We start from the raw sequence: 27,327 nt of genomic DNA on the forward strand, positions 1-27,327 counted from the left end.
AATGGCGGCTCAGAGGGAAAGGGAATGCTCGGAGGCAACCTGGAAGAGAGTAGAGCAGAGCTGGAACGAAGGGTGGAGAAGAAATTTGAGAAGTAGAAGCCTAAGAGACATGTGGGAAACAGGAGGAAATAATGAGGGTACTGATACAAAAAATAAAAACGCTAATAAAGTTAGCAAGAAGTAAGAGAATTGTAATTTAAGTGTTGAGAGGGATGAGAACTGAAAAGTGATGAGTAAGAGATGGAGTTAATGGTAGGTAGTATACGGTGATGGGGGTAGTTCTTGGCAGGTAGTGAAGTGTGTTTATTGCTGATGTTGTAATTGATATGTGTGTGGGTATGATAGGTATAGTAATTGGTATGTAGTGTGTAAGTGAAAGATTGTGGAGTTGAATGGAGTTTCTGGTAGGTAAGTGGTGGTATATGTAATGGCAGAATTTAAGTGTTGAGATGGATGAGAATGAAATAGTGGTGTGTGTTATGAGATGGAGTTGAAGGTAGGTGTCCGTAAGTGGCGAAGTATAAAAGTTGGAGTTGGTGGCATGAGATTGGAAAGTTTGATGGTGATTTAGATTATTTGTGTGGTTGTTAAGCAATTTTAATGGTTTGGTTGGCAAAGAATGACGGCATTGTTTTGACGAGGAGGTAGTTAAAGTGTTCGTGGGGAATGGATCAGCAGAGTAAGTAGGTCAGGAGTTATGACAATATCTGTGATAGAATGTGCCGCGTCGGCCTGGCCGGTCAGGTGGAAGGTGTAGTTCTTTTTATAGCTTGCAAATGTGGTATTCTAATTTTATTTTTAATTATGTGTTTGCCTTTTGGCAGGGCTAACGGCTCTCCGGAAGCGAGTTGACCGTGGGCCATCTGATTATATGCCTTTTAACTATACGTTATTTAAACAGCATATTCTGGAAGACAAAAGACATATTCAGGGGATAAGTTGGGCGTGACATGAATAGACCGAGGATGGGTGCTGTGGTGACCCTCACTTTGGGGTTCACGTTTCCGGAGTATCCGACGGACATCATGGCATGTCCAAGGAGTATTTGTCTGATTGCCTTTTATTTAATTTTAGTCTCATTTTATTTCATTTTGCTGGTTTCTTATTTTATGTCGTTTACTAGATTCTAATGTACTGTCCTTTTGTATCCTGTAACTGGCTTAGGCTATTCCCAATTTGAACCATGTATTCGGTGGAAACCTGTGAGGTTCAATAAACTACTACTACTATAATTACAGATAATTTCAAAATTTGCGTAAAGACCGAGTTTTCAGTGAATTATCTATGTGAATAAGAAGTAGTTACGTAACATAGAATTTTAAAATTTAAATACGAAGAAAGTTTTTCATTGTATATGTTGTACTGCTCGATTACGTGCATAATAGATAAATGGCAAATAATTATGTCAATCGTTCCCTCACTCAAATCTAATCATGGATATTTACTTTTTCACTTCAAAATAATTATAAATGCTGGTTGTCATTTACCTTTTGGGCTATGTCCACTGTACATAGCCTACGAAACCAACCGTTCATGATATCTCCATTAATAATAATAATAATAATAATAGCCATTATTATTATTATTAACACAATATTGAAGAAATGGATTATCGTAACATAACATTGTTACGTGCCAGCTCTGCCGTAGCCGCCTTCGGCACTTCCTCGAAGGGTCTAGCGAGTCAACCGGGAGTTCCCAATCTGAAGACACGGCTGGTTTCTCCCTATATTGTTCTATTCGTCTGATTTTAGCCTGCACATTTTGGAACACGGAATGGGAATGTTCCGTCTCTAGCCCAATGCAGAATATTATAGTAACTCATCATCGAGATATAAATACAAGCGCGCCGTGAACGAGGAGTTTCTGTAGTGTGGCAGGGGTGAGTGTGTGGTGAGTGCTCCAGCAGTCAGTGTTGGGAGTCCGGTAGCTGGACTGGGGTGGCAGCAGTGTTCGCTTCTGCCAGAATCTCACCGGTGTCAGAGTATTAAAGTGGATTACGTTGTGTGTACTGCCTTCAAGTACTGACTGGAGTACTGTACGTGTACCGACTTGGAGTGAGCGATGGCGCTTGACGGTACAAGTGTTGCTTGTCGTCTGTGCCTCACCGGAGTGAGTTTACTACCGCGGACTGAGGACCGTTGTAGAGGCAGTGTGTGGAACAGCTGTCTTGAGTGTAAGTGGAACAGAGTTGATGGTCGTTGTTTTGTGGAGTATTATGCTGCTTAGCACTGTTGATCTGTTTCTGTTTAGTTGTAACTGTTAAGTAGTTCACTGTGTTTGACTGTTTGAATTACTGGACTTCCTCTGAAGTCGTCATATGTTTGGGGCTCAGCAGTCCTGGTTCGGTTCTCCCCACCTGTAGCTGGTGCGCAGGTTGGTTGGGCTTGCGAACTAAAGTGAAAGAAAGGAGAACCTGTCAATGTGGATTATAGCCGTCTCAGATAATACCAAGGAGCCAAACTATCAGCTGTATTATGTGGACAGAAACTTGTACATAGGCAACAATTAATGAGTATGGTCATTCATGATTGAATGTGTGTGTGTGTGCATTTACCGGGTCATCCTGAATAAAGTAGAGTTATAAAACAGAATGAAATTGGTTCGTAACAATATTGAATTACCCCAAACCTTGGAGCACATTCTGAAAATTAGCTCAATTTTAATCAACTGTGTCTATATTACGACCGAAAACACATTTTTTGGCTTCTTGGAGTGCGATAAATGCCGGCTGCATTAGCCACACAAAATGAGCTGCGTCACTACCAGAAATAATCACGAGGAACAAACAGCTCTTGTGTAGAACAATATCCTCGAGAATGTATCCAACCTTTAAAATCAGTTGACTCCAGAACAATCCTATCTACGCATTTTAAGTAGAGGTTGTATTCAGCTGGGGCTCCGTAAATAATGAGCTGGCTCCACTCATTGGAAATAAAAATTAATTGATACCCGGGTAAGGTCTAATCAAGTAGCGCGATAAGCTCTGCCGGGGTTTCGACCATTAATTATTCTCCGAAGTCGAGGTAACAAGAACTTAAACGAAACGTTTGTATAATTGGATTAACAGACAACATTAATTAGCACCAACCAATGCATTTTGGTGGCCACATGTATGAAATGAGGATTTTAGGATCATCTCATCTATTTTCATTCGCTGTGAAGATAAATCAATGGAAACATGGAGATTTAGCTCTTGCCTACGAAATTTACTTATGAAATTGAACGAATAGTTCCTCTGATTTAAATGGAAAATATTTATACTGGACGAAATGTTACTATAAGATTTATTATACTTCAAAAAACAGATGTGTCGTTTGACTGCTTACCTCATGCTCTAGAAGAAACGGTATTAATGTGACGATATTGGCCTTCGTTAAAATAAAATAACAATAAGTGGTAAAATAATCAGAAGAAGAATATGAACAAACTGGAGAAGAAGAAGAGATGAGTATCTGAAGACTTTCGACACCTTGAAGATCTTACACCATCAGGAACAGATAAGAATACAGTTTGGCCAAAGCAGATTGGACACGAATGATGGCCTTGGAGTCAGCCACAGAGATATGGGAGTAATTTAGTACTCATCTACAGCTTGCTTATTATTAAACACATCTTGCAACGTTCTGGGCATCTGGGAAAAGCTTAGTTTTGATAAGAGCGGTGGATGAATATTTTTAAATATTGCGTCAATAAGGAGATCAATATTAAATTTAGGTTCTCATCCCTACATATTACAGGCTCAAATTCAATTATAATAAAATACTCGTTTGTAAACCAGTATTTCTCAAGTGATTGCGACTAACGAAATACTTCAAGGAAGATACAAGTATTCCAGAAATGATCCAGACATTAAAGTGACGTAACCGTTTGCATTCATACATAAGTTCAGGGGATTCTTAGCATGTTTTTCTTCTTACCACACTTAAAAATACAGCGAATCATACTATTTACCACTACATTAATTTAATAAATTATTCGTTACTGAATATTATGAATTTATGCCATTGTGTACACTTCACATAACATTGAAAAAATATTTAGAAGACATAGGCTAAAAAAGAAACCATTTTCTAAGAAATAGCTGTGCGTCATGCATAGGAGAAAATTGAATTCGGTTATCTCTGCGAATCGTGTATAATAATATGCGATATAATGTGTGTATGTAACTGAATTAAGCTGAAATTAAAACGCACTGTTCCCTTCAATTGAGAAAACAGATTAAATTCTAAAAGCAGTGAAATACATAATAGTTTACCTATAAAGCTCTCAAAGACATGTATAAAGTATCATATTAATAATGTTTTGTCAGATAATAAGCACTCAGATCTATTTAGGAGTTGTATGATGGAAGAATAAAATTACTATTATTATTATTATTATTATTATTATTATTATTATTATTATTATTATTATTATTATTATTATTATTATTATTATTATTATTATTATTATTATTATTATTATTCAACTTCAAATAATTAATTGCTTACAAACGTAATTGCTAGTATAAGTTACCTTAATAAATTCATAAACAGAAGTCACAACAATACCAGTATTTTATTGCTTTGTAAGGTATCGGGTCCTACTGATTTAACAAGGACATTTTTGTGATTATTGTACGTTCAATAGTTCAAGAAAACAGTGAAAACACGTAAGAAACTGAACTGAGTCTTCGAATAAATATGCTATTTTCACACTATAAAGGATCGAATCTCCGTATTTTATTAAAAAGATTTGAAGCCTTGTTACGTGTGGTGCTCTGCGACAACCATTCGTATCTTACATGTTTGAAGAATAACTCGTTAAATCATTGTCGATTATGTAATCACCAAACATTTCGTGAAGATTCCTAACGTAACTGCTGGTGTTGGCGGTTGCTGTTGAAAGGGGAAGTGCAGTGAGGTAATCATATCAATAGCATGCATGCAAAATTAGGCTACTTTCAAAGCTACTTTCGTACTTTTTGTGTTGTATTCAATTAATTTTCTTCTTAGCATTTTTTTTTTAAATTTTCTGGGGTTTTTAACTATTAATTGCATTACAGGTGAATGTCATGACAGATATTTTACTGTGTTGATTTATTCTAATTACATTCTTGGAATTCATGAAACAAGCAGCGCAAATTGCTCTACAGCATTACTCTCATTGCTTATTATAGTAGTGGTAAGGTACTCGTACATTCTCTTCTGTATATAAAATTATTTGAGCAATATAAATGAATAAAAACGCGTAATAAGAAAAATATCCTGAAGAAAAATGAATAAATTTCACATAATGAGCGAAGATGAGAGGGAATCGCCAGATAAGTTGGGTTTAAGTTAAAATATTGCATCCATTTAAAGCATAGAAGAGAGCATACAGGAGGCGTCAATGGCGGATGAGGAGGAGGAGGAAGAAAACACTGTTCACTGGCCATGTGTTCAGTAATATGGCTGGTCCTCACTTAACTGAGAGCTACAATGCAACTGGATACATTTTGTAGCCAGATGAACCTCCTTTAAGGGCGCAAGCTGCTTCCTCAAGAAGCTGTTATTAAGACTCGACGATCTACAAAATCTCTCTCGTATTGTCCTCAAGAATTGTTTCTCCATTTTACCCACACGTTTGTATTTTTGTTAGCTGTCTTTTAGTTTTAAATCTTTTATACTCTAGTTCGTAAAGTTCATTTTAATGTTTTAGTAATTCAGGTTTGCTACCTTATCATTGTTATAGAACTACTCTTCTTTCGAAGGTAATACACATATATGTACGCATTTATCGGCTGCGGCGGTGGGGTAGTGTGAGGCGAATGGTGCGGGATAGGTTACCTAGGAGAATAATAGAATCGGTCAAGGAGGGTAAGGGAAGTAGAGGGAGACCAGGACGACGATGGTTAGACTCAGTTTCTGATCATTCAAGGAAAAAAGGTGTAGAACGTTACGAGACCACAGACCTAGTTACAAATTGAGGATTATGGCGGCGCTCAGCAAATTCACAGAGGCTTGCAGAGTGAACGCTGAAAGGCATACGAATCTATAATGAAGATATATGTATCTGTTTATGAATATATTTTGTTGTGTCTTCCGGATCCATATGGTCATCCCCAAGCGTGGACGGACGTCTCTGTTTAAGAAATGCATATCGATGGTTTTCTTTTAAAACCTCAAATGTCTCAATGCTCTTCCTACCCATTATATTCCTTAAGGCTGGTCACGCTTCCCAGCCGCATATTTCTTTTGCATTCCATCAGAATCATTTTCGTTGAGTTCATTTTCCCACACTACTGTGTAAAGGAAAATGGTACTTAGCATAGCGAACTGTAGGGATGTTGTTTGTGTGGCGAATTTACGTACTGCTACATTGTAATATATTTATTATTCATTTCGCTCACCTCCATTGGGGGTATGCCTGAAAAGTGCTGCAGGATGAGGACACGAGTTTACTTTACTAATGCACGTGTTTCCAACCCTGGCCCCGTTTTTCTACAGGATCGGATACGAAGTGAAACGAATATTCGTACGATGTTTTGTGACTGGATGCCCTGACATCAACGTCATCAGAGGATTCAATGAGATGAGATTAATGAGGTTATGAATGATAGGAGGAAGGATGAAACTCGGTGCCGGCACATAGTCTACTCATGTCGGAGAGGATCAAGGGGTCTGCTAAAGGCTTAACGTCTCCATCCGACGGATGAATCACCATCGGTAACGTAATACGGTATGTTGTCACTCTATAGAATTGAATGCAGGCTTTTAGCACGCAATCTAGCGATTATGAATTGCACATGACGACCTCTCCTACCCAGCCGGGCAACATGATGTTCGTGAAACTTTTTAGATAAAAAAAAAACTTGACCCCACTAACCACAGTGGCAGACGATATAGACTTGATGCCATAACAATCATAGCCACCAGGATGGCTTATGGTACCTTCATTATTATTATTATTATTAGTAGTAGTAATACATAAACTCGTCCGCTCCCGCGGTGTAGGGGGCAACGCCTCCGCCTGTTACACGGCGGCCCCGGGTTCGATTCCCAGCCAGGTCAGGATTTTTTATTGTAAATCATTAATATTCCTGTCCTGGGGACTGGGTGTTTGTGTCGCCCTTAACATTCCTTTCCTCACATTCAACACTCTACACTTCCCCCATTCCAATTGCACGCAGGTTCATATCACATGGTGCAGGTAGGGGCAAAAATCACTATAGATCGACGCCCCGAACAAATAGCATTTTAAAAAATGCGTTAACTCCAAATACAGTTCCACAAACTGCTTCGACGTAACCGGAAAATGCACCAATAAACTAGCCAGCCAATCAAATGCTCCTTAACCCTACATCACTAACCATTGGTCTGCTGTGCGCAACACGGTAACATATCTTTATTTTGTTTTTAAATTTAATGAAACTCAATTGAGTAACGCTGTACCTCGTGAATAGATACTAAACTAGCAGGGCAAGAATAGATACTAAACTAGGAGAGCAAGGTTGTATTGTGAAAGTATTAGGAATAATACTCTCTCCTATGTAACGTATAACCACAGGGAGATGTACTTTTCAAAGTTGCTATTTGTCCTCCCTTTAATTAACGGAAAACGAATTTCATGCATCCTGAATAGAACAAGGCAATGAGTTACTTTATTCAATTTTAAGACAAAATTTTGAATTTTTTTTAGAGTTTTCAAAAATGAACGTTACACTAACACAGATTTTCGGTGACTCATCGTTCGTGAGGAACTAGGGCCTCGAACGTAGTGGCCATAATCTTAATTAAGATACAGCCCCAGCATTTTTCTGGTGAGAAAATGGGAAACCACACAGAACTATTATGGTGTATGCAGACAGTGGCAATTGAACGCACCCTATCTCGAACGAAAGCTTGCTGCTACACGACATGTTGACAGCTAACTCACTTTACTATAATGTTATCAGTTCTGAAATGAAATGAAATGGTGTATGGCTTTTAGTGCCGGGAGTGTCCGAGAACAAGTTCGGCTCGCCAGGTGCAGATCTTTTTGATTTGACTCCCGTAAGTGACCTGCGCTTCCTGATGAGGATGAAGTGATGATGAAGACGACACATACACCCAGCCCCCGTGCCAGCGAAAGTAACCAATTAAGGTTAAAATTCCCAACACTGCCGGGAATCGAAGCCGGTACCCCTGTGATCAAAGGCCAGCACGCTAACCTTTTAGCCATAGAGCCCGTCATTAATTCTGATATAGTATATCACACATCAACTCGTAAGACAGTGCTTGTTAGTTCAACGTTACGTTGAATCCATTACCTTACCACCATTTAATTTTATCTAGACATAGTCTTACAATATTATGTGTAATATCCAGGTTTCGAAATTTTGGAACTTCAAAATATATGAGTAATTAATTCAAATATTATACATACAATAAAATACAGTATTTACACAAATGATTAATTATACCAGGTTTACCATCAGTGCTTGCGAAAGTACAACCTGTCATTCTTCTAATGTATGTGTATCTGTGTTTCAGTGTACCGTGGCCATGCCCCCTCGGCTCGTGAGAGTGTTCCGACCACCAGAAGACTGTACGATGTGCCGAGGGCTGCACACAGTGGAACGGGTGGATAAACTATCCCCGGCCGCCTTCCAAGACAGGTAAGATGGAACGCTCTTCTCTCAACTGTTTTCTGCATTTTCTTAGCGTCTTACTTACATTATACCTTTAATGTCATTTTATTCTCATATTATTATGATGATGATGAGGAATATTCAGTAAGTTAAATCGTTATAAATTTATAACTTCATTTAAGTGGCAGATCAATTTAATGAAGGTAAAAAGTACTCCTTACATGGAAACACTCGATCCTAAGAGTACAATGCAGTTCTTAGCTGTTATGATGGAGCCTCCGTGGCTCAGGCAGCGGCGCGCCGGCCTCTCACCGCTGGATTCCGCGGTTCAAATCCCGGTCACTCAATGTGAGATTTGTGGTGGGCAAAACGGAGGCGGGACAGGTTTTTCTCCGGGTTCTCCGGTTTTCCCTGTCATCATTCATTCCAGCAACACTCTCCAATATCATTTCATTTCATATGTCAGTCATTAATCACTGTGCCAGAAGAGTGCGACAGACATCGGCTGTCGACACAATTCCTATCGTCACCACTAGATGGGGCTTCATTCATTAGATTACTGACCCAGTCGAATGATTGGAAACAGGCTGTGGATTTTCTTTTTCTTAGCTGTTATGCAAACGTCGATTTTTATAATTTGATTTAAATTTAAATAATTTAAATTTGATTATCCACTCAAAATATGCTTAGAGTGTAGCCACTTGGATGTATTATCAGCATTGAGACATTAAGTTCATAGAATCCAGCGATCGGTTCCTGGATGGGCAGGGGATCATACCCACGTTAGGTTAAATCCATTAGCTTGGGGCCTGGCATTTGGGATACTTTTAGTACACATCGTCTATTACATACAACATGTCACCAAGCACGGCAGAAATTCAGGACAGAAAATACATAGTTCCTCATGCGTTTGGCGTCAGGAAGGGCATATGCATATAAAACTAGGATTAATCCACATTAGTACGGATTCTTTATACTGTATCAAGAGGACAAGGAGCCAGTTTACAGCCAGGCTAAAGTATGAAACAGAAATAGGGGAATCTTTTAGAATTATGCGCGGTAGAGAGGATGGATGAGGGCTCGGAAATGAGAGAGGAAAGCTATACAGTATAGCAGAAAATGAGGGATGTACAAATGACCTAGTTGTATACTGTAGAGATGGTCTGCAAGTTATGAAAGAGATACACATTAGGGATTGGACGGAGGCAAACCATATGCCAACTATAAAAATAATGAGCCGAGATATAAGAGTGCAGGCGATGGATTACGATGGCTTAAGGAAGAGAAAGATACCTAGGTATCGTTGCCGAGATTAAATATTGGATGCATTCATAGAGTACCTCAGTGGAGAGAATGTTTTGATATGGAAAATAAAATTGTTAGAAGAGAATAGTGTTGAAGAAACACTCTAAATACGATGGAAAATTTACTGGCAATGGAAGGAAATTCTATAGGGGTAAATTCAGGTAAAATCCTTAAAAATTTGAATGATATAATACAGAATGTGCAATGAATAATACAGTAGTTTTGAAGGCACTTACTAGATATAGTACAGGCGGAGGTCAAGCGGATGAAAACGAATTTTGTTTAAAAAATGGGAAGAATAGAGAAGTGCTAACAATGACTAAGTTGGAGTGGCAATACACGATTGTTACAGACATACATAAAAATTTTAAGGACAGTGATAGCAGGAAAGTATGGGTTAAAATTAATCAGATAACCAAGAATAACTCGGGTTCTAGAGGTACCATAGTACATGGGTTCAATATTTTGAGAAATTATTGAATAAAGGAAATAAATGGCGAGCTTATCATGACAGGCTTGTGGTTTCGGGAGCTTTGAGTGTCACTCTGCCTGAATTAGATGAGGCTGATTCGACCTGTTACCAGGAGATGCAATAGGTAAAATCAGGGGCTATTTCTGGTATTATATACGAATTGTGCAAACGGCATGATGGAAATTTTGACAATGATATTCAATAAAATCTTTCAGAAAGGGGTATTCCAGAATGGTTGGCAAGAGGAGATAATATTATATCCTCTACCGGGTGGTTCATCAGCCCCTTATTCTTTTGGGGGTAAGGTAACCCAACTAACGCATATATCATAGTCATCCGAAAAACATTACTACCTGCTACTTTATGGCCTTTTTACAACCATGAGGAATACAAGAACTAAGTGTGAGGAATGAGCCATTATAACATGGTAGTTTGTGGTGCAAGCACTGCAAGCGATTCTGTCCAACACGTGCTCCAGTACTTCCGGCAAGGTGGCTATAGAAATCTGCGGGAGACGTTACTGTGAAAGGTATTTCATTCTATAAGTTGAATTTTCTTTGCTTTCAGTTCCTAAACTATGTTCATTGTGTGTTGTGTACTTAAAAGCACGTATCTTATTTGGCTTGATTAAATTAATAGTTCGAGATGCCGTACTGTTTTGTCTCTGGCTGTAAGTAAGGCTATGGTAGAGTAGTTAATGATTTGCTATTCCTTTCACCACCGAGGGATAGAAATAAATTTGAAAAATGGGCCAGAGCTATTCCAGGAAAGGATATTAAGTTAACGCGTATTAGCAGAATTTTTCAAGTTCATTTCCCTGATGATTTGGTAGTAAAAACAGATAATTTTATAATGGTGAAAGAGTGGCTCTCTCTCGTATGAGATGAAAATTACGTCCAGGAGCAGTACCTCACATTTTCCCTAATTTGCCGAAATACCTTTCAAGAGAGGTTAAGATCCGTGAAACTCCCAACAGAAGAAAGAACCTAGACACCACCAGAAAAAGAATAAAGAAAACTGAAGGCGGGAGTGTAGCAGTGAATGGAGAATTGAAAGATCATTCATTCTAATATTGATCAAAATTTGGGTTATTCGGAAATCGCTCAAAAGGCCCCAAAAAATTTATAATCGAAATTCAATTCCAGCTAGTTCCAGTCTCAACTCAGGGAAATCTAGAATGAATTTGCTGGAGAAACAGGTTAGAAATACACAGTAATATAATTATAGAGATAACAAACACCTCAGCAGTAACGAAAATATGATAATCACTGAAATGTTTCCGTCATTGTTGGCGACATAACATCTTACCCATGCCCTTAGAAAGTCACTTGAGAAAACTTTGTAAAGGGCTTAATTGCCCTTATGGAGTTAATACGCATAGCATAAATGCTATTTCGGATTTTCATAAGGATGTAAAGGGTGATCATTCACGTTATAGTATTGTTATTTTTAATGCATTTAAGGTAAGAGAAGAAATCCAGTTCAATAGTTTTTCACATGTAGTGGGTGGATTAGTTGATTTACGTGAATACACACGAGATCTCCAGAAGAACTTGCTTGCAAATCACGCACTAGTGTTAATGTTCGTACCTTTCATGCATGACTGGGTGCAACCAGTTGCTGTTTAAGCAAGCAGAAATGCTGCTCCAGGAGACATTCTAGCAAATATTCTAATACAGGCGATTTTGCAGTTAGAAGAGGCTGGGGACGGGGTGGTCGGATTTACTTGTGATGGTAGTCAGACAAATAAAAACGCCTGGAAATCGTTAGGAATCAGTGGCAAGACAAGAGCTCACATCCTTAATCCTGCAGATGTTAAGATGAATATCTGGGCTTTCTCCGACTTCGTGCATGTATTGAAATGCATAAGAAACAACTTTCATGCTAAAGTAGAACTTCACTATAACGACAAAATCATTAATTTAAATTTTTATAGGGAACTGTTCAGAGAAGATCTCTCAAGATATGCAGGGCTTAGAGTCTACCCCAAGCTGTAAGTTGCTCATTTAGACCCATCATCAATCCAGAGAATGAATACTAGGCTTGCCTTCCAAATTTTTAGTGACAGTGTTCCCAAAGGTATGAAATTTTATCGAGAAATGGGTTTGGCAGGATTACAAGGTAGTGAGGACACTGACACATTTGCTAGTGATATAGATATTTTTGCTGATGCAGTAAATGCATTCATCCATCTCAAGCTCTTCGTAGAGGTTCACCTTCTCATACAGCTCTTGTTATTCTTCGAACCGAGAAATGTACTAACAACACCTTTGCCTACAACAGAACCTTGGATTCACCGATGGTAACCATACAGAGTACTTTAGAAATGTGTGAATGGCTTTGGGAAGGATGTTATAAGTATGTCTTAACAGGAAAGCTCACCCATGATCCCTTGGAACAGCAGTTCAGAATTATGCGTTCATTCACTTAAGATGATCATCCATTGACAATATTTTTCCTACATTTGCGTCTAGTTCAATGTGTCTAAGTACCTATAAAGCAGCCTTTAAATGTAGGAGTAAATTGAGAACCTATACGGGAGATGATCTTGACCTCGTATGTAAATCTGATGCGTATGTTAGCTCGGAATGAGGAAATGCATGACAAGACAGTGAAACATTCAGTAGAAACTTCCATTAAACAAACATTTGTGGTTAAAGAAGCAGTAAATATCGAAAACTGGGAAAGCTATGTACCTGAATTTGATAGCGCAGTTCGAAATTCTTCGATTGAGAAGTGTTTAAGTGTTCCATTTTGCTGGGTGCGTCGCTAATAACACTTGTAAATTATTTAAGTGTTCGCCTTGTGTTCATTCTCCACGTGACAATAATCAACATACATTTTCAGTTATTACCGAAAAAAAGACTACGGTTCAAGCAATAATGAAGTGCTCTTAACACGCCCTTCGATACGTATATGTGACATTCTTTTCCAGGCCGAGAAAGTAATTAGTGGAAAACTGAACTCAAAATCGATGTGGGGCGAAATATTTTTTGATTGTATCGATTCCATAGACAAAATTTCAGTTGTCTTTAACATGTTATATAATCCCCAGACTTGCTTATCAGATCTGAAGTGCCGATGTTTCTTCAGAATGAAAAAAATCCTGCAATATTTACACTCTCAAACGTCCGCCAAATCTTCACGCAATCTTTCGAAAGTCCAGTCACAGACAAACTGAGGTGGTAAGTAGAGTATTGCCTTTAAATAGTTCATGGGTGTTTGTTTTAATATGCTGGGAGTCACGTGTTATTCACCTGTATATGTACACTCGAGTAACCTGTGCTTTTCGCAACATGTGATGAAGGTCGTAGCTCTTATTTCCGTGTATGATATTTTCAATTGTACCCTGCCGTGGTATTGCAATTGTAATCTCTCATAGTTCTGAAAAGACAGTGTCTATACTTATCAGTTACGGAGAAGCCTAATACGTTTCCTCTGGCACCATTCCTAAGGCCAGCTGATCGGTACTATGGGCATAGCCCACTCTAGCGCTGCCTGGCGGGGCGCGCTTGAACTCGATGAGTCCTCACACTTTTTCTTATATTCGTCATGGTACAACTATATCGTTTAGATAATGCTCGTGAATATGATAGAAATCATTTGTAGCAGTGTCATTCCTATTACTTATACTATAATAGGAAAGCAAAGCAAAGTCTCCTCCGTACAGGCCATGAAGACCCTTGGAGGAGTGGAAGATACAGGTTCCCACCATTGTTAACCTCGGCACATGATGGTGTAGAGTGGTTACCTCTACGCCCGGCCGCCTTTGCCCACAGGAATTAACCTAGTACTCATATGGGCCATATGCACCTCCGGAAGTTGAAATCTCGTTTCTTAAATTTTACGACTTCCTGGCGGGGATTCGAACCTACGTCCTTCCGGGTGAACCGAGCACGCCTTTACCGCCTCGACTAGGCAGCCCCTTCTTAAACTATAATAAATGTGTAAAATGATCACAGCTGCGAATAACACTATCACACGTTTAGACGGGAAGTGTCTATAAGGTCTACAACGTGCTAACTATGCACCGCGGCTCGGGTTAGCTAAAGTGGCTGAATAACGCACTAATGCTTAGTACCAGCTCCCAGCCGATACTAATGAAGCAAGCGGCCAACACCAGCACTTGGAAGTTAGCCTCCCCGATATACCCTCCTCTTCCATAATGACCACCTTCACCACCACTACTACCACCACGACCTCCACTCTCTCCCTCCCCTACCATTTCTTCACTACGCTCGTATACTCTCATCCTTCATCAGTAATGTCCTCGTGCCTCCCTACGCAACCACCTCTGAACGCCCCGGTACTTCAATCACCAGCAAATCGACGACGCGCCTGCTCCAACTACAGAACCGCCACACCGTCAACATCGTCACCACCACTAACATCGTCTCAACCCGCAACGTTTAGTTGCGTCATTCGCTGCATTGCCATCACCATCACTGAACGCGAAGTCCTACATGAACTTCACGCGGAAGGCGTTCCAGCATGGCGGGCGTTCCGCATTATGAACTCCACTGGTCCGACCTCACTAGTGCGTCTCCATCTACCGACGGAAGACGCAGTACATCTCCTCATCTCCAGTGGAGTGCACATTTACAAACGCCATCACAAAGTGGAAATTTCTCGCTCCCCTCCTCAGCTTTTCCCTAGACATCTCCCCGCCGCTACACGTCGTCGCACCCGGCCAGCACATCTTCCCTATGAACCTCGTTACCACGTTCGTCCACCCCATAACCCAGTTCACTCCTTCTTTCACACACCTCCGCATACAGATCTCTACAGTCTCCTTACAACTTCACCATGCCGTATCTTTGCCACCTTACAACTCCTCAGCCCTCAACTTCACCCCGGCACTCTCGTATAAAATGCACACCCTTCCTCACATCCTCCTAGCCAAGAGGCTCCACCATTCATCTCCTTTAATTTATTTACTTAGTTTTTCCCATCTTTCTCCTTCACCACACCTCACTCTTTTCATCACCTCTCCTAGCCCGAGGAGCGTGTTACGCTCTAGGAGGCCCGCCCCGCCCTTCGCGCAGGGAATGAAAACTTAAAAAGAAACTACCTCATTAATGCTGTTGCATCAGCCAAATTGTCAGGTAGTAGATTCGATTAGCAGGCTAGTATTTTTTTTCGATTAACGCCGGTTGCAGTGACTAAAATATGACCGAATATTATCCTGTTCCAAAGAGTGGAGTTTTATTTCGTCCTGAATATCACCGTTGTTATCCGATATTAGGTAGCCAGGTTAGACTACGACATGATGGTCATCGTACTATTCACAAAAATACATCGCGAGGAAATGACTGAGTGCTCTGATGTGACCTGTTAGGTGTTGATTATTATTTGCGTGCGTTTGACTCTGGAGGTTATGGATTCAAATTCCATGCTGGCCGTCCTGAAAACGATTTTCCTCGGTTACCCATTTTCACCACCAGGCAAATGTCTGGACGGTACCTTAATAAAGGAGAAAGGCCATTTTCCTTCTCAATCCTTCCCCCACCCATCTTTATGGGAAAGACGCCGAATCAGATCGCACACTTCAAATCCAATAGCAAATTTCTTTCTTAATCTGCTCACTCTCCAGGGTTGGTTATTCCCTCGGACTCAGCGAGGGATCTGTGACGTAATTTGCACATGGAATTATTATGTGTGGGACGGCGATGGTGGATAAATAGATTGATGAAGGAAGTATGAAAATACAACTAAGATTGTAGAACATTCATTGCAACCAACCATTAAATACAGCACGTAGTATAGGAAATAAGTAGTATAGTATGACGCTGGTCTGACCAGCGTGGTACCGTAAACAACGCAAGCGAAGCAAGGTACAGCACACAGTGAAAAGGATTACTGACCTTGACCAAAATAGGCGTGCGCAGCATTAACCAAAGTTCACTTTTCAAATACAAAGTGGAAGCAAATAAGCAGAGCGCGCGAAAAAGCTTTTTGCTGAGACCATTCCAAAGGTGTGCGTGGTAAGTACAAATTGGGGAGGAGTATAGGAAAGGCCGAAACAGTAATCAGAGAAACAGAACCAACCGTATTTTCATAATAGACATGTATTTTAATAAGAACAAAAATGGTCACGCGAAACAAAGTAGAATGATTATTTGAAATGAATGACTATGTTCAGCAGTAAACAATCGAAATATGAATAATTATCACCATAACATAGGGCAATAAATTGATGCAGAAAACCAAATAGATTATCAATATTTAGTTGTTTGACACAAAATAAGGGATTATACACTATAAGATTAACTAGAATTTAACAACAAGTATCATACCGATATATATTACCGCACAAACTATAAGAGGAATTTTAAAAGAGGCCTAGGCCACTGTACAATATCCAAAAACCCACAGGATAGGATCAAGGAAAAATAACGGATAACTGGAAGAGAAAATAGAGAAAAGAAAGGTATAGCCTGCAACTAAATTTTTAATGTAGAGAACTCACACCTAAACTAGGCATAAATGAGAGTTTCGAAAAGGTCACAGATAGTACAGTCAGTTTCTTGCGTCTGTTCACAGAAATTTATATCCTTTCTCATTCACTTTTCATACTTTCACTTCTAATTGGGGAATGAAATTTAGAAAGTCCAAGTATGATCTTGAAATAGAACACGAAATTTGTCGTGACCTACCTGTCCAGTGAGACGATCTCGTAGGTTGGTCACCAGGCCGTTGGATGTTGAAGTATTACCTGTCCTGCCGAGCGGAATGTAGGGAGGTATTTGTAGGTATGACTCGTCCCGCAACTCCCGAAATAAAAGATGAAGTTATTTCCCTGTCCTTTATTACTGAGGACAACTAAAACTACTATGTACAGTATATTTACAAGTCTGATTGTAATGATCTAAAGAGAGAGAGAGAGCTTGTTCCACGCGCCTACTTTTATACTACGCGTATCTCTGAATCTTGCCCTGCGGCACTTGGGCTAAGCTCGAAAAGAATCACGTTCTGACAAGTACGAACTACTGGCTGGAAGAAGGCCCCGCGCCATCTTGGCCAGGGATTATATCTCCGCTTCTGAACTCAAAGTTCTATCCCTACCTCCTACCAAGGGGTTGGGTCTTACAGGCATTACCAAACTGTTCATCCAGTCCGTGGCGCCTTCAAGCAGCTATTCTCAAAAGTTGTCACAGTAAGTGCTGCTACCTAGGCACTACTGTCTTCTGTCTTACTTTGTCCTCATCTTTCCTTGTTTCCTAAGTGCATCTGTACTGACCCTGATTGGCCTTGCACTCGGCTTTGTTCCTTTGTCGTTATCGGGCGGGCCACCTGGCCCGCTGGCATACTAGCTCTGTTTGTCGATACACAGTAAATACCTTGTTGTGATCAACAAGTCCCCGCTCTTAGTCAACACTTGTGTACGCGCACTTCGCAAACTCTCTCCACTACATGTAACTTCTTGAAATATTTCCCTTTTCTTACAGTAACTAAATCTGACTATAATTATTATTCAATTACCTTAATGCTACAAGGTGTCTCCTGTCTTTGATCATCATTTTAATACGAATTAATCTCCTCTGACACCTTGAGCTCAAGACTCGGCTACGAACCCCGGCTGCCTTCCACCTGGCAGTCCGCCGGTTCGAGTCCGTGGGAGGTCGGTACACGACATCTCTCCCCTTAGGGAAGAAATGGATGCAACCATACGTTGCGTCCATTTCTGTCCTACACTATTTATACTCTGATGTTGCCGGTACGTAAGGATCGGCGACCCTGTGGTGAAGGGGAAGGTTGTTCTCTACTCTGATTAACACTTGTATCTAATTCGACTGCTTCTATAGATCTCACAGGCGAACTAGGGCGTCCCCCAGCAGGCCTGGAGTGTAATTCCACGATCTCCTCAGACATCTCCGAGCGTCCCCGGATCCGCCTGGGACGTTAGAATATAGTTAAATCCTCATCTGAAGTCTTAACCTTATCACCCTTCGTAATTACCGTTTGTTTTATACACATATTAGGGCAATGAGCCCGTGCATCATCGAACCATCTCTTTGCTGGAAACCCTAGTTTCGGACAGCAACAATTACAACAATAACAAATTAAAATTAAACTTGTGATACCAACAACTATCCACACAATATATCTGTACACATTAATATGTTGATTGACCATTTGTCTTTGCAGTTCTTCTTCTTTTTGTCTCACCATACCTTCCACTTCTTGTGTCTTATGGGTAGCCCATTGTAAATCGTTAATGTGATTTAGCAAGTTATTTAATGACAACTTATTCATTTCGGGTACCTGTTCTAACTTGATTTCAATACCTATCTGTTCACAACAGTCATAATCAAGTGTGACTTCTGGTACGAGGTTTTTACTTTGTGTAGTGTTCACTTCACCTACACCTTGTATTTTACTATGTGGCCCATACACTGTGCAGCCTGCACTTAAAACAAGAATACCTGTGCCTGTTAACATGATATCACTGGTGTTATCTTTACACATACATGTGACTTTAACTTCTTCTGAGGATACGTATATATATCTGTTGGCTCTGGTAGGTATCCACATGAGCTGTTGAACGGGAAGCACTCTTTTATCACAATTATCTGGGATTTGACTAACTCCAATAATTAACTGGATCGCGCAACTCTTTTGAGTGTACACTGTATTAATAGGGAATTTAACATGACATAGTTTCCAAGTGGGTGTTACTACCTTACATTGATTTACCTGATCTTTATCTAACTGAACATAAGTTTGTTTCTCTTTGTCCATAAGGATATAGTCCTTGGTCTCTTGAAGATAAACAAAATGGTGTGGATTACTTTTCATATACGTGGGGAATGGAATCATGTGAAACATTTTATAAGTTACCCTATCTGTAAGGGGTGTCTTGATGACGTACACTAGATAATTTTTGTTAGCGAAGACTTCCACTGTGGCTACCTTGTAAATCAAGTAGCCGTAAGCTGATTTTAAGTCAAATGGCAAGGACAATCCTTTAGGGAAATCTCCCTGAGCTTTCCTATAACCTTTAATGATATCATCTGGTGAAATTATTTGCACCTGAATGACTCCTCCCTGAGTATTCATTATACCTGATAATACAACACTGTAATGCTCATACAGATGTATGAGAAGGCCTTCAATCTCAATTAAATGCCTATTCACTGAGTTTTCTAATTCTACTTGCTTAAGTGCTTCTGTAATCTAAAGCGTGCTATTGGCAAGATAAGATCTAATTTCTGCAATGTTTTGAGTTAATCTCTGCTCATTGGCTGTGACATCGTAAATGGTGCTGTTCATAGATTGCAATGTTGATTTTACTACTATCATCTGGTCTTTTGCAATTTTCATAATTGAAAGCTGTTCCTGCTCTAACTCACTAATTTTTGACTCATATTTATCGGCATCATCTTGACTTAATGTTCCAAATAACGCCTTTGCGGTGGAAAATATTGCGTTAATTAGGCCTCGTTTTCGCCTAGTGTTATCCGTTTCCCCTATTGGTTTAGTAATCCTCGTAATTAATTCCTTCGATTCCTTAATTCTATCTAATTGTGCACTTAGCATTTTAACATCCTGTTGACATGTTAGGTTAGTACTTCTTTCTAACTGTGTACATATTAATTGAGTCCAGTGTATGTGTCTCTTGACATTTGAAAATGCATCACTTAATTTATTCAGGTTTACATAGGTAACTAGTGTCCATTCCGTATGGTATACCTGTATCTCACCCTGATTGTCGAAATATGCCCCTGGAGTACTCTTATATGGTGTCACCTTGACATCCAGTACTTCTCCGGCTATTCTGTAGCGATGTGACGTCACGACTATCATTGCTACTACGATGGACAACAATCCTAGCATTCGCGCCATATCTGCTGTCTACCTGCAAGGTAAAGACGGACATGTGTTACCCTTTTATCTGTGAATACATTCGCTTCCCAGTTCTCGCTTCACTCATCTACAAGTACAATTTCAAACGATTCTTATGTACCTTAACCCTTTTTTCCTTTCTTGTTCATCTGTAGGGTGCAATTCACCCCTGAAACATCTACTATCTCGTAAGGACCTTCGAATGGTGGGCTTAGCTTTCTGGATTTTCCTCTTCGCAATGCGTCATTGCGCAAGAGAACCTTATCACCTACCTGAAAGGTGACCTCATTTTGCTTTTTGTCGTAGTGTTCTTTCTCTAATTCCTTTCGCTCTATTAAGGTCTTTCTGGCGGCCTCGTGATTTCGCCTAAGCTGTGCCGTCAGTTCCTCCACCACGTTCTGGTGTTCATTGTAATTCATTTCAGGTGGCTTTTGCAGCGCACCTGGGATATTTGCCTTCCTTCCGAAAATTAATTCGTAGGGTGTGAACCCTGTACTTGTGCTCTTCGTGGTGTTATACACAAAGCTAGCTGTAGGCAAATACTTGTCCCAGTCATTCTGCTCCCCTGAGCAGACATAATGTCTTAGGTACTCCGTGAGCACCTTATGGGATCTTTCTATGCTACCGTTCGATTGTGGCCTGAAGGCCGTAGTGTGTGTTTTCCGAATGCGCAACGTTTTACACAGCGTCTTAAACACATCACTCATGAAATTACTGCCCTGGTCAGTGAGAATCTGCTCTGGTATCCCGTAGATACTTATTACGTTATTGATTAGCGTCCGTGCCACGGTTTCTGCCTCCTGATTAGGCATGGCACTCGCTACTAGGTATTTTGACAGCTGATCTTGGCATGTCAGTATGTACCTGTTTCCTGCCCCTGTCAACGGAAGAGGTCCAACTACGTCTAGGGATATCTTCTCAAAGACTGTGTTCGAGGTATCGGTGATTCTCATGGGAGCCCTGACGTCTGGTCTGGTCCCTTTATTCTTTTGGCAGGAGTGGCATGTGCGTACATAGCGCTCAATGTCCCCTTTCATGCTCTTCCACTGAATTCGTTCACGTACCCTGGCGTACGTGCGCGCTATTCCTTGGTGGCCTCCCACCAAAGAATCATGACATTCTTTCAAAATGGCTAGCTTTTCAGCTTCGCCTAATTCGTCCTCTTCCTCAGATGAACTACCTTCGGGCGAGATCTCCTCTGCGTTAGCTTCCTCAGGAACCTCGCTACCGTCCGCTTCAATTCCCTCTGCCGTAGCGTCCTCGGGTTTTGAAGACGGTACCTCCTCTCTATTCTCGTCTGAGGCCTGAGTTTCTACTGTTGTCTCTGAGTGAGACCTGTGCTGAGCCGAGTTAACCACTCGCGCTTGGCACTTGGATTCAGTGGGATTCCTACTCAGGGCATCTGCATTGCAGTTCTGTTTGCCCTGCTTATATACGACGTCGAAGTCGTATTCCGCCAGCTTCAGTCTGAACTTTAGCAGGCGTGAAGACGGATCTTGCACGTTGAAGACCCACTTCAACGGCTTATGGTCTGTCACAACAGTGAATTTTCTACCAAACAAATATGGTCTGAAATACTTTACTGCCCACACTATTGCCAACAATTCTTTCTCAGTTACGCTGTAATTCATTTCTGCTTTGTTAAGCGTTCTACTTGCATAGGCTATTGGAAGGTCTTTCCCGATAGGTCCTTGTGACAATACTGCCCCAACCGCTTCGTTGCTCGCATCAGTGGTAACAACGAATGGTTTTTAAAAATCCGGATACTGCAATATAGGTTCCTCAATTAGCGTTTGCTTTAGTGTCTGGAACGCTTGTTCCTGATCGTCTCCCCATACAAAGGGAACGTCCTTCTTCACTAACTGATACAGCGGTTTCGCGATTTTGCTGTAGTTAGGTATGAACTTCCTATAGTACCCACTCAGTCCGCAGAACTGCTTGATCTGGCGGCTAGTGGTCGGCCTCGGAAAGTCCTTAACGGCCTGTTCTTTACATGGGTCTGGTAAGACACCTTCGTCAGTGATTACATGTCCTAGGAACGCTACTTCGGTTCTTAGGAATTCACACTTATCTGGCTGGAGATTCAGCGTGTTCTCTCTCAGCCTTTGAAATACGTCCCTTAGCTTCGCGTTGTGCTCCTGGATTGAACTCCCGTACACAATGACGTCATCCAGGCAACACAGACATTTATACGCGTTAGCTCTGTGAGCACATTGTTCATCAGCCTCGTAAATGTGGCTGGCGCGTCCATCAAACCCATGGGCATTTTCCTGAATTCGTACTTGCGTCCTAGCGCAGAGAATGCTGTCTTTGGTCTGTCTTCAGGCTTCAACAACACCTGGTGATAGCCACTCGCGAGATCTAAAGTTGAAAAGTATCTCGCCTTGCCAAGGGCGTCTAACAGTTCTGAAATTAATGGCAGTGGATAACTGGTTCCTATCGTTATCTCGTTCAATTTCCTAAAGTCGATCACGACCCTCCATTTTTGTTTCCCTGAGGCGTCTAATTTCTTCGGAATTAAAAGTAATGGCGCATTCCAGGCTAATGTGCTGGGTGTGATAATTTCATCATTCAGCATCTTATCTATCTGGATTTGTATCTCCCCCTTCTGTGCTTCGGGAAGTCTATATGGTCGTACATTAATTGGAGGTTGATCTTGGGGTGTTGGGATCTCATGCTGTAGTACATCAGTGTGAGTTAGTTTGTCTCCCTCAAGATGGAAGATATCATTGTACTCAGCACAGATGGCGTATATCCCTTCCTTATCTACCTGCGTGAGGTGATCAACTCGCAAACAGTCTATCACCCGCTGTGATCGGGGCTCCTGGGTGGCCGGTTCTCCGTTTGCCACTCTACTGTTCTGCTCTACCTTTCGCACTTGTGCTAGGCAGGTCTTATCTACCTCCTGTATGTGCACTCGTGGACTGTGTAAAGTCACTGCCTTTTCAGTGGTATTCATCATGCTAACCACTGCTTCGTGGCGCTCTGATTTGGTTAGGCACCCTGCGAGGTACACTCCTGGTATCACCTCTTCCTTCTCTATAATTCCTAAAGGTAGATTTCGATCTACTTCTATAACAACGACCTTCTGGGTCCTTGGTACGAGACGGATCACCTTCGTCTCTCGTGCCCCCATAGGGTATTGTCGCCCTCTTATGGTGACATGACCCTCCTTATAGTCAATCACACTATCTGTCAGGATGTCTCGTCCAATTATACCACCCTGTGTTAATTGGAAATCACTCCCTACCACATGAAATGTGTGATTTGTGTTTCCAATGGCAAGACGTACAGTACCCTGGGTGTAAATTATTCCCTTACTTACACCCGTTAATTCAATTGATTTACTCCCGTCAATCAGGCATTCCTTGTGTACCGATTGCCTCTTAACTAGGCTGACATCGGACCCAGTATCTATCAAAAATATCAACGGTCTTCCTTGGTTCGCAACCTGGATCAGCACCGTGCCTTCTACGTCAGAATTCTTGGGACCTTCTGGTGTGCGGGCCTCAGTAACTGTCCCCTTGCTACGGGCCCGTTCTAGTTTGCCGCCTGAGCCACGGAGGTTTTCGTGGCGTGCGTACTGCCACCCTTCTTTTTGAACCAACAGTCTTGGGTTCGATGTGACCACCTATCACAATGTTCGCAATGGGCTCGGTATCTTACGGTCTTGCTTCCTACGCGATCACCCTGAGTTTGGCCTTTCATGGCCCTATTGACCGTGGACTTGCCTTGGGCTTTTCGACAATTTCTCTGAATGTGGCCCTGTTGGCCACACGAGTAGCACCTACGGCTATCCGTTCGCATCACCGGAGTGTGTGCACCTTGTGTGCGTGAACCTTGGGTGTGTATACTTTGTCGGCAATTCACCTGTATATGCCCTTTCCGACCGCAACGATAACAAGTTCTGTTTTCCCTTGTGACTGTGTTTGGTTGTGTGCGTACTATGCGCACTGTCTCTCGTACTTCTGTTTCCTTATCTCTTTGTTTCTTTCGAAATTCACGTTCAATGTGCCCTGGCTTCCCACAATAGCGACATTTTAATTTACTGAATGTGCCCCCTGCAGTTGTGTTGGAACTAGCCGTCTGTGTGGTGTGAGCTCCCTGCGTTCCTGTGTTCTTACAGTTCTTTGCTATGTGGCCTTCCTGGTTACAATTGTAACAGACCACCCTAACACTAGCATGTGTTGGCTTAGTATGCCACTTTGGTGCCGCACTGCGCTCCCTAGCATGTGTTGGCTTAGTATGCCACTTTGGTACTGCACTGCGCTCCTGTTCTGGTCTGCGCTTGCTAAACCCTGAACTATGTTTGTGTTGTAGGCCCTCTCGTGCCTTCTTTGACATTATTACGGTTTCTTCCTGTTGAGCAAGTGCAACTGCCCTCTCAAAAGTCATGCCCTTTTCTGACTGTACCCTAGCTTGTATTCTAGGGTTGGCTAACCCTTGTATGAAACTAGCAACACATATTTTTCTCGTTATTTTCAACTGCGCGTCACGATCCTCCTCTAATTCATCCTCAAGTATTGCCTCTCTAAAAGAAGCTGACAATGTTTCTATTTTGTGTGCCCAAAGTGCGACTGATTCTCGCGGGTCCTGCGCTGTTTGGAACATTTGACAAATGTACAAATCTAATGTGCTTTGCTGGCCATAATATTCTGTTAATGCCCGCTTGGCTTTCTCCCAATTATTTATATCACGTCTGTACAATAATTTATCTCGGGCTCTGCCCGTAACCTTAATTAAAATGTACTTGAAAAACAACTCTTGATCCTCATCCTTAATCATACTAACAGCAGCATCTACGTTAGCTATGAACTCATGCAATCTATCTGGTTGACTGCCATCAAACTCTCGTCCAATGAGACGATGTCCTTCTACTACTGTAACAAAACGCCCACTCATAGTTACTGATTCCACCTCGTCAAGCATCTCAGTGCCTTGGTCTGCTGCTACTGAACTATTCCGTCGTGCCATTTGAAATAATATTCAGCTTACCTTAATCTTCAATGGTGCTTCACTGCTGGGCTGGATGAGTAGTCGGCGGTAGTGCTGCGGCTCCACCGGATGGCGTTGTCTGCTACTGGACTGCTACCCCTCTGCTGGGCTGGCTTAGTAGGCTGCTGTAGTGATGCTCCTCTTCTGCGATGCGCGGCACACGAACGAAACTACGCGGTAGCGCGGTTCGGACAATCTTCTGCGAAGTCGCGATTTTCTCACACGGAAATCTTCTGCGAAGTCGCGGTTCTCTTACGGACAATCTTCTACGAAGTCGCGGTTCTCTTACGTTATTTTGGTGAGTTGACACTGTTCGAGGATCGAGCTCGGGACCCCACACCTGGCACCAAATTTTTATACGTGCCTGTCGTGACCTACCTGTCCAGTGAGACGATCTCGTAGGTTGGTCACCAGGCCGTTGGATGTTGAAGTATTACCTGTCCTGCCGAGCGGAATGTAGGGAGGTATTTGTAGGTATGACTCGTCCCGCAACTCCCGAAATAAAAGATGAAGTTATTTCCCTGTCCTTTATTACTGAGGACAACTAAAACTACTATGCACAGTATATTTACAAGTCTGATTGTAATGATCTAAAGGGAGAGAGAGCTTGTTCCACGCGCCTACTTTCCTACTACGCGTATCTCTGAACCTTGCCCTGCGGCACTTGGGCTAAGCTCGAAAAGAATCACGTTCTGACAAGTACGAACTACTGGCTGGAAGAAGGCCTCGCCCCATCTTGGCCAGGGATTATATCTCCGCTTCTGAACTCAAAGTTCTATCCCTACCTCCTACCAAGGGGTTGGGTCTTACAGGCATTACCAAACTGTTCATCCAGTCCGTGGCGCCTTCAAGCAGCTATTCTCAAAAGTTGTCACAGTAAGTGCTGCTACCTAGGCACTACTGTCTTCTGTCTTACTTTGTCCTCATCTTTCCTTGTTTCCTAAGTGCATCTGTACTGACCCTGATTGGCCTTGCACTCGGCTTTGTTCCTTTGTCGTTATCGGGCGGGCCGCCTGGTCCGCTGGCATACTAGCTCTGTTTGTCGATACACAGTAAATACCTTGTTGTGATCAACAAGTCCCCGCTCTTAGTCAACACTTGTGTAAGCGCACTTCGCAAACTCTCTCCACTACATGTAACTTCTTGAAATATTTCCCTTTTCTTACAGTAATTAATCTGACTATAATTATTATTCAATTACCTTAATGCTACAAGGTGTCTCCTGTCTTTGATCATCATTTTAATACTAATTAATCTCCTCTGATACCTTGAGCTCAAGACTCGGCTACGAACCCCGGCTGCCTTCTGCCTGGCAGTCCGCCGGTTCGAGTCCGTGGGAGGTCGGTACACGACAAATTCTACAGGCTTGTCTTGCAGCCACGGCAAGTATAAAGTTGCATTTCCAGCCAGAAGGGCATATTGGAAAAGGAAAATAGTTTCATGTGAAAAAGCGGAAAGAGATTAAAACTCGCTCACTCAGCCAGCGGTCTTGAGTTCGGATCTTGAGCAGTAGACGAAGTAAACATCGCATACGGGCCAGCCGAAAATGCGAATAAAAGGAGTCCTCCCACCACACAGTTCGTTGCACAAAGTCGGACTTGCTGATCGAGGCCAGAGCAGGCCTATTTATATCGCAAAAGAAGAGTCCAGAACGATCGAGAGCGGATGGTGACGGCACAAGCAGCGTGCAGTGGGGAGGGGACGGAGGGAGAGCAGTAGTGAAGCACAGAGGCGGCTGAGCGAGCGGACGGAACACACGCAGAGGTTAGAAGCAGCAGTAGACCAGTTGAAGAGGTAAGATTGTAGAGATAGAGGAGCACGTTACAGATCCCACCTCTACCGCATCAAGGGCAGCGTTCTGGAACGTGAGGCATTGTGTTGGGGGATACAAGATACAACTGAGAAGGATGACCAGTACCTCGCCCAGGCGGACTCATCTGCTATGCTGAAAACAGGGGCCTTGGTGGGGGATGGGAAGATTGGAAGGGATAGACAGTGAAGAATGAAGGAAGCGGCCGTGGCCTTAAGTTAGGTACCATCCCGGCATTTGCCTCGAGGAGACGTGGGAAACCACGGAAAATACTTCGAAGATGGCTGAGTTGAGAATCGAACCACA

General features: G+C 41.9%; 1 protein-coding gene across 1 annotated transcript in view; it reads left to right on the forward strand.

The window, feature by feature from the left end:
* The first annotated feature begins 8,500 nt into the window (after positions 1 to 8,500).
* The window catches only part of LOC136858162 (uncharacterized), a 173,739-nt gene continuing 154,912 nt past the window's right edge, over positions 8,501 to 27,327 (forward strand). The window contains exon 1 of the mRNA XM_067137505.2: positions 8,501 to 8,620. Within this exon, the coding sequence (XP_066993606.2) occupies positions 8,508 to 8,620 (113 nt within the window). The 5' untranslated portion in view covers positions 8,501 to 8,507. The remainder of the gene's footprint in view (positions 8,621 to 27,327) is intronic.

This window comes from Anabrus simplex, chromosome 1, assembly GCF_040414725.1.
Source record: "Anabrus simplex isolate iqAnaSimp1 chromosome 1, ASM4041472v1, whole genome shotgun sequence".
Taxonomy (NCBI): Eukaryota; Metazoa; Arthropoda; class Insecta; order Orthoptera; family Tettigoniidae; genus Anabrus; species Anabrus simplex.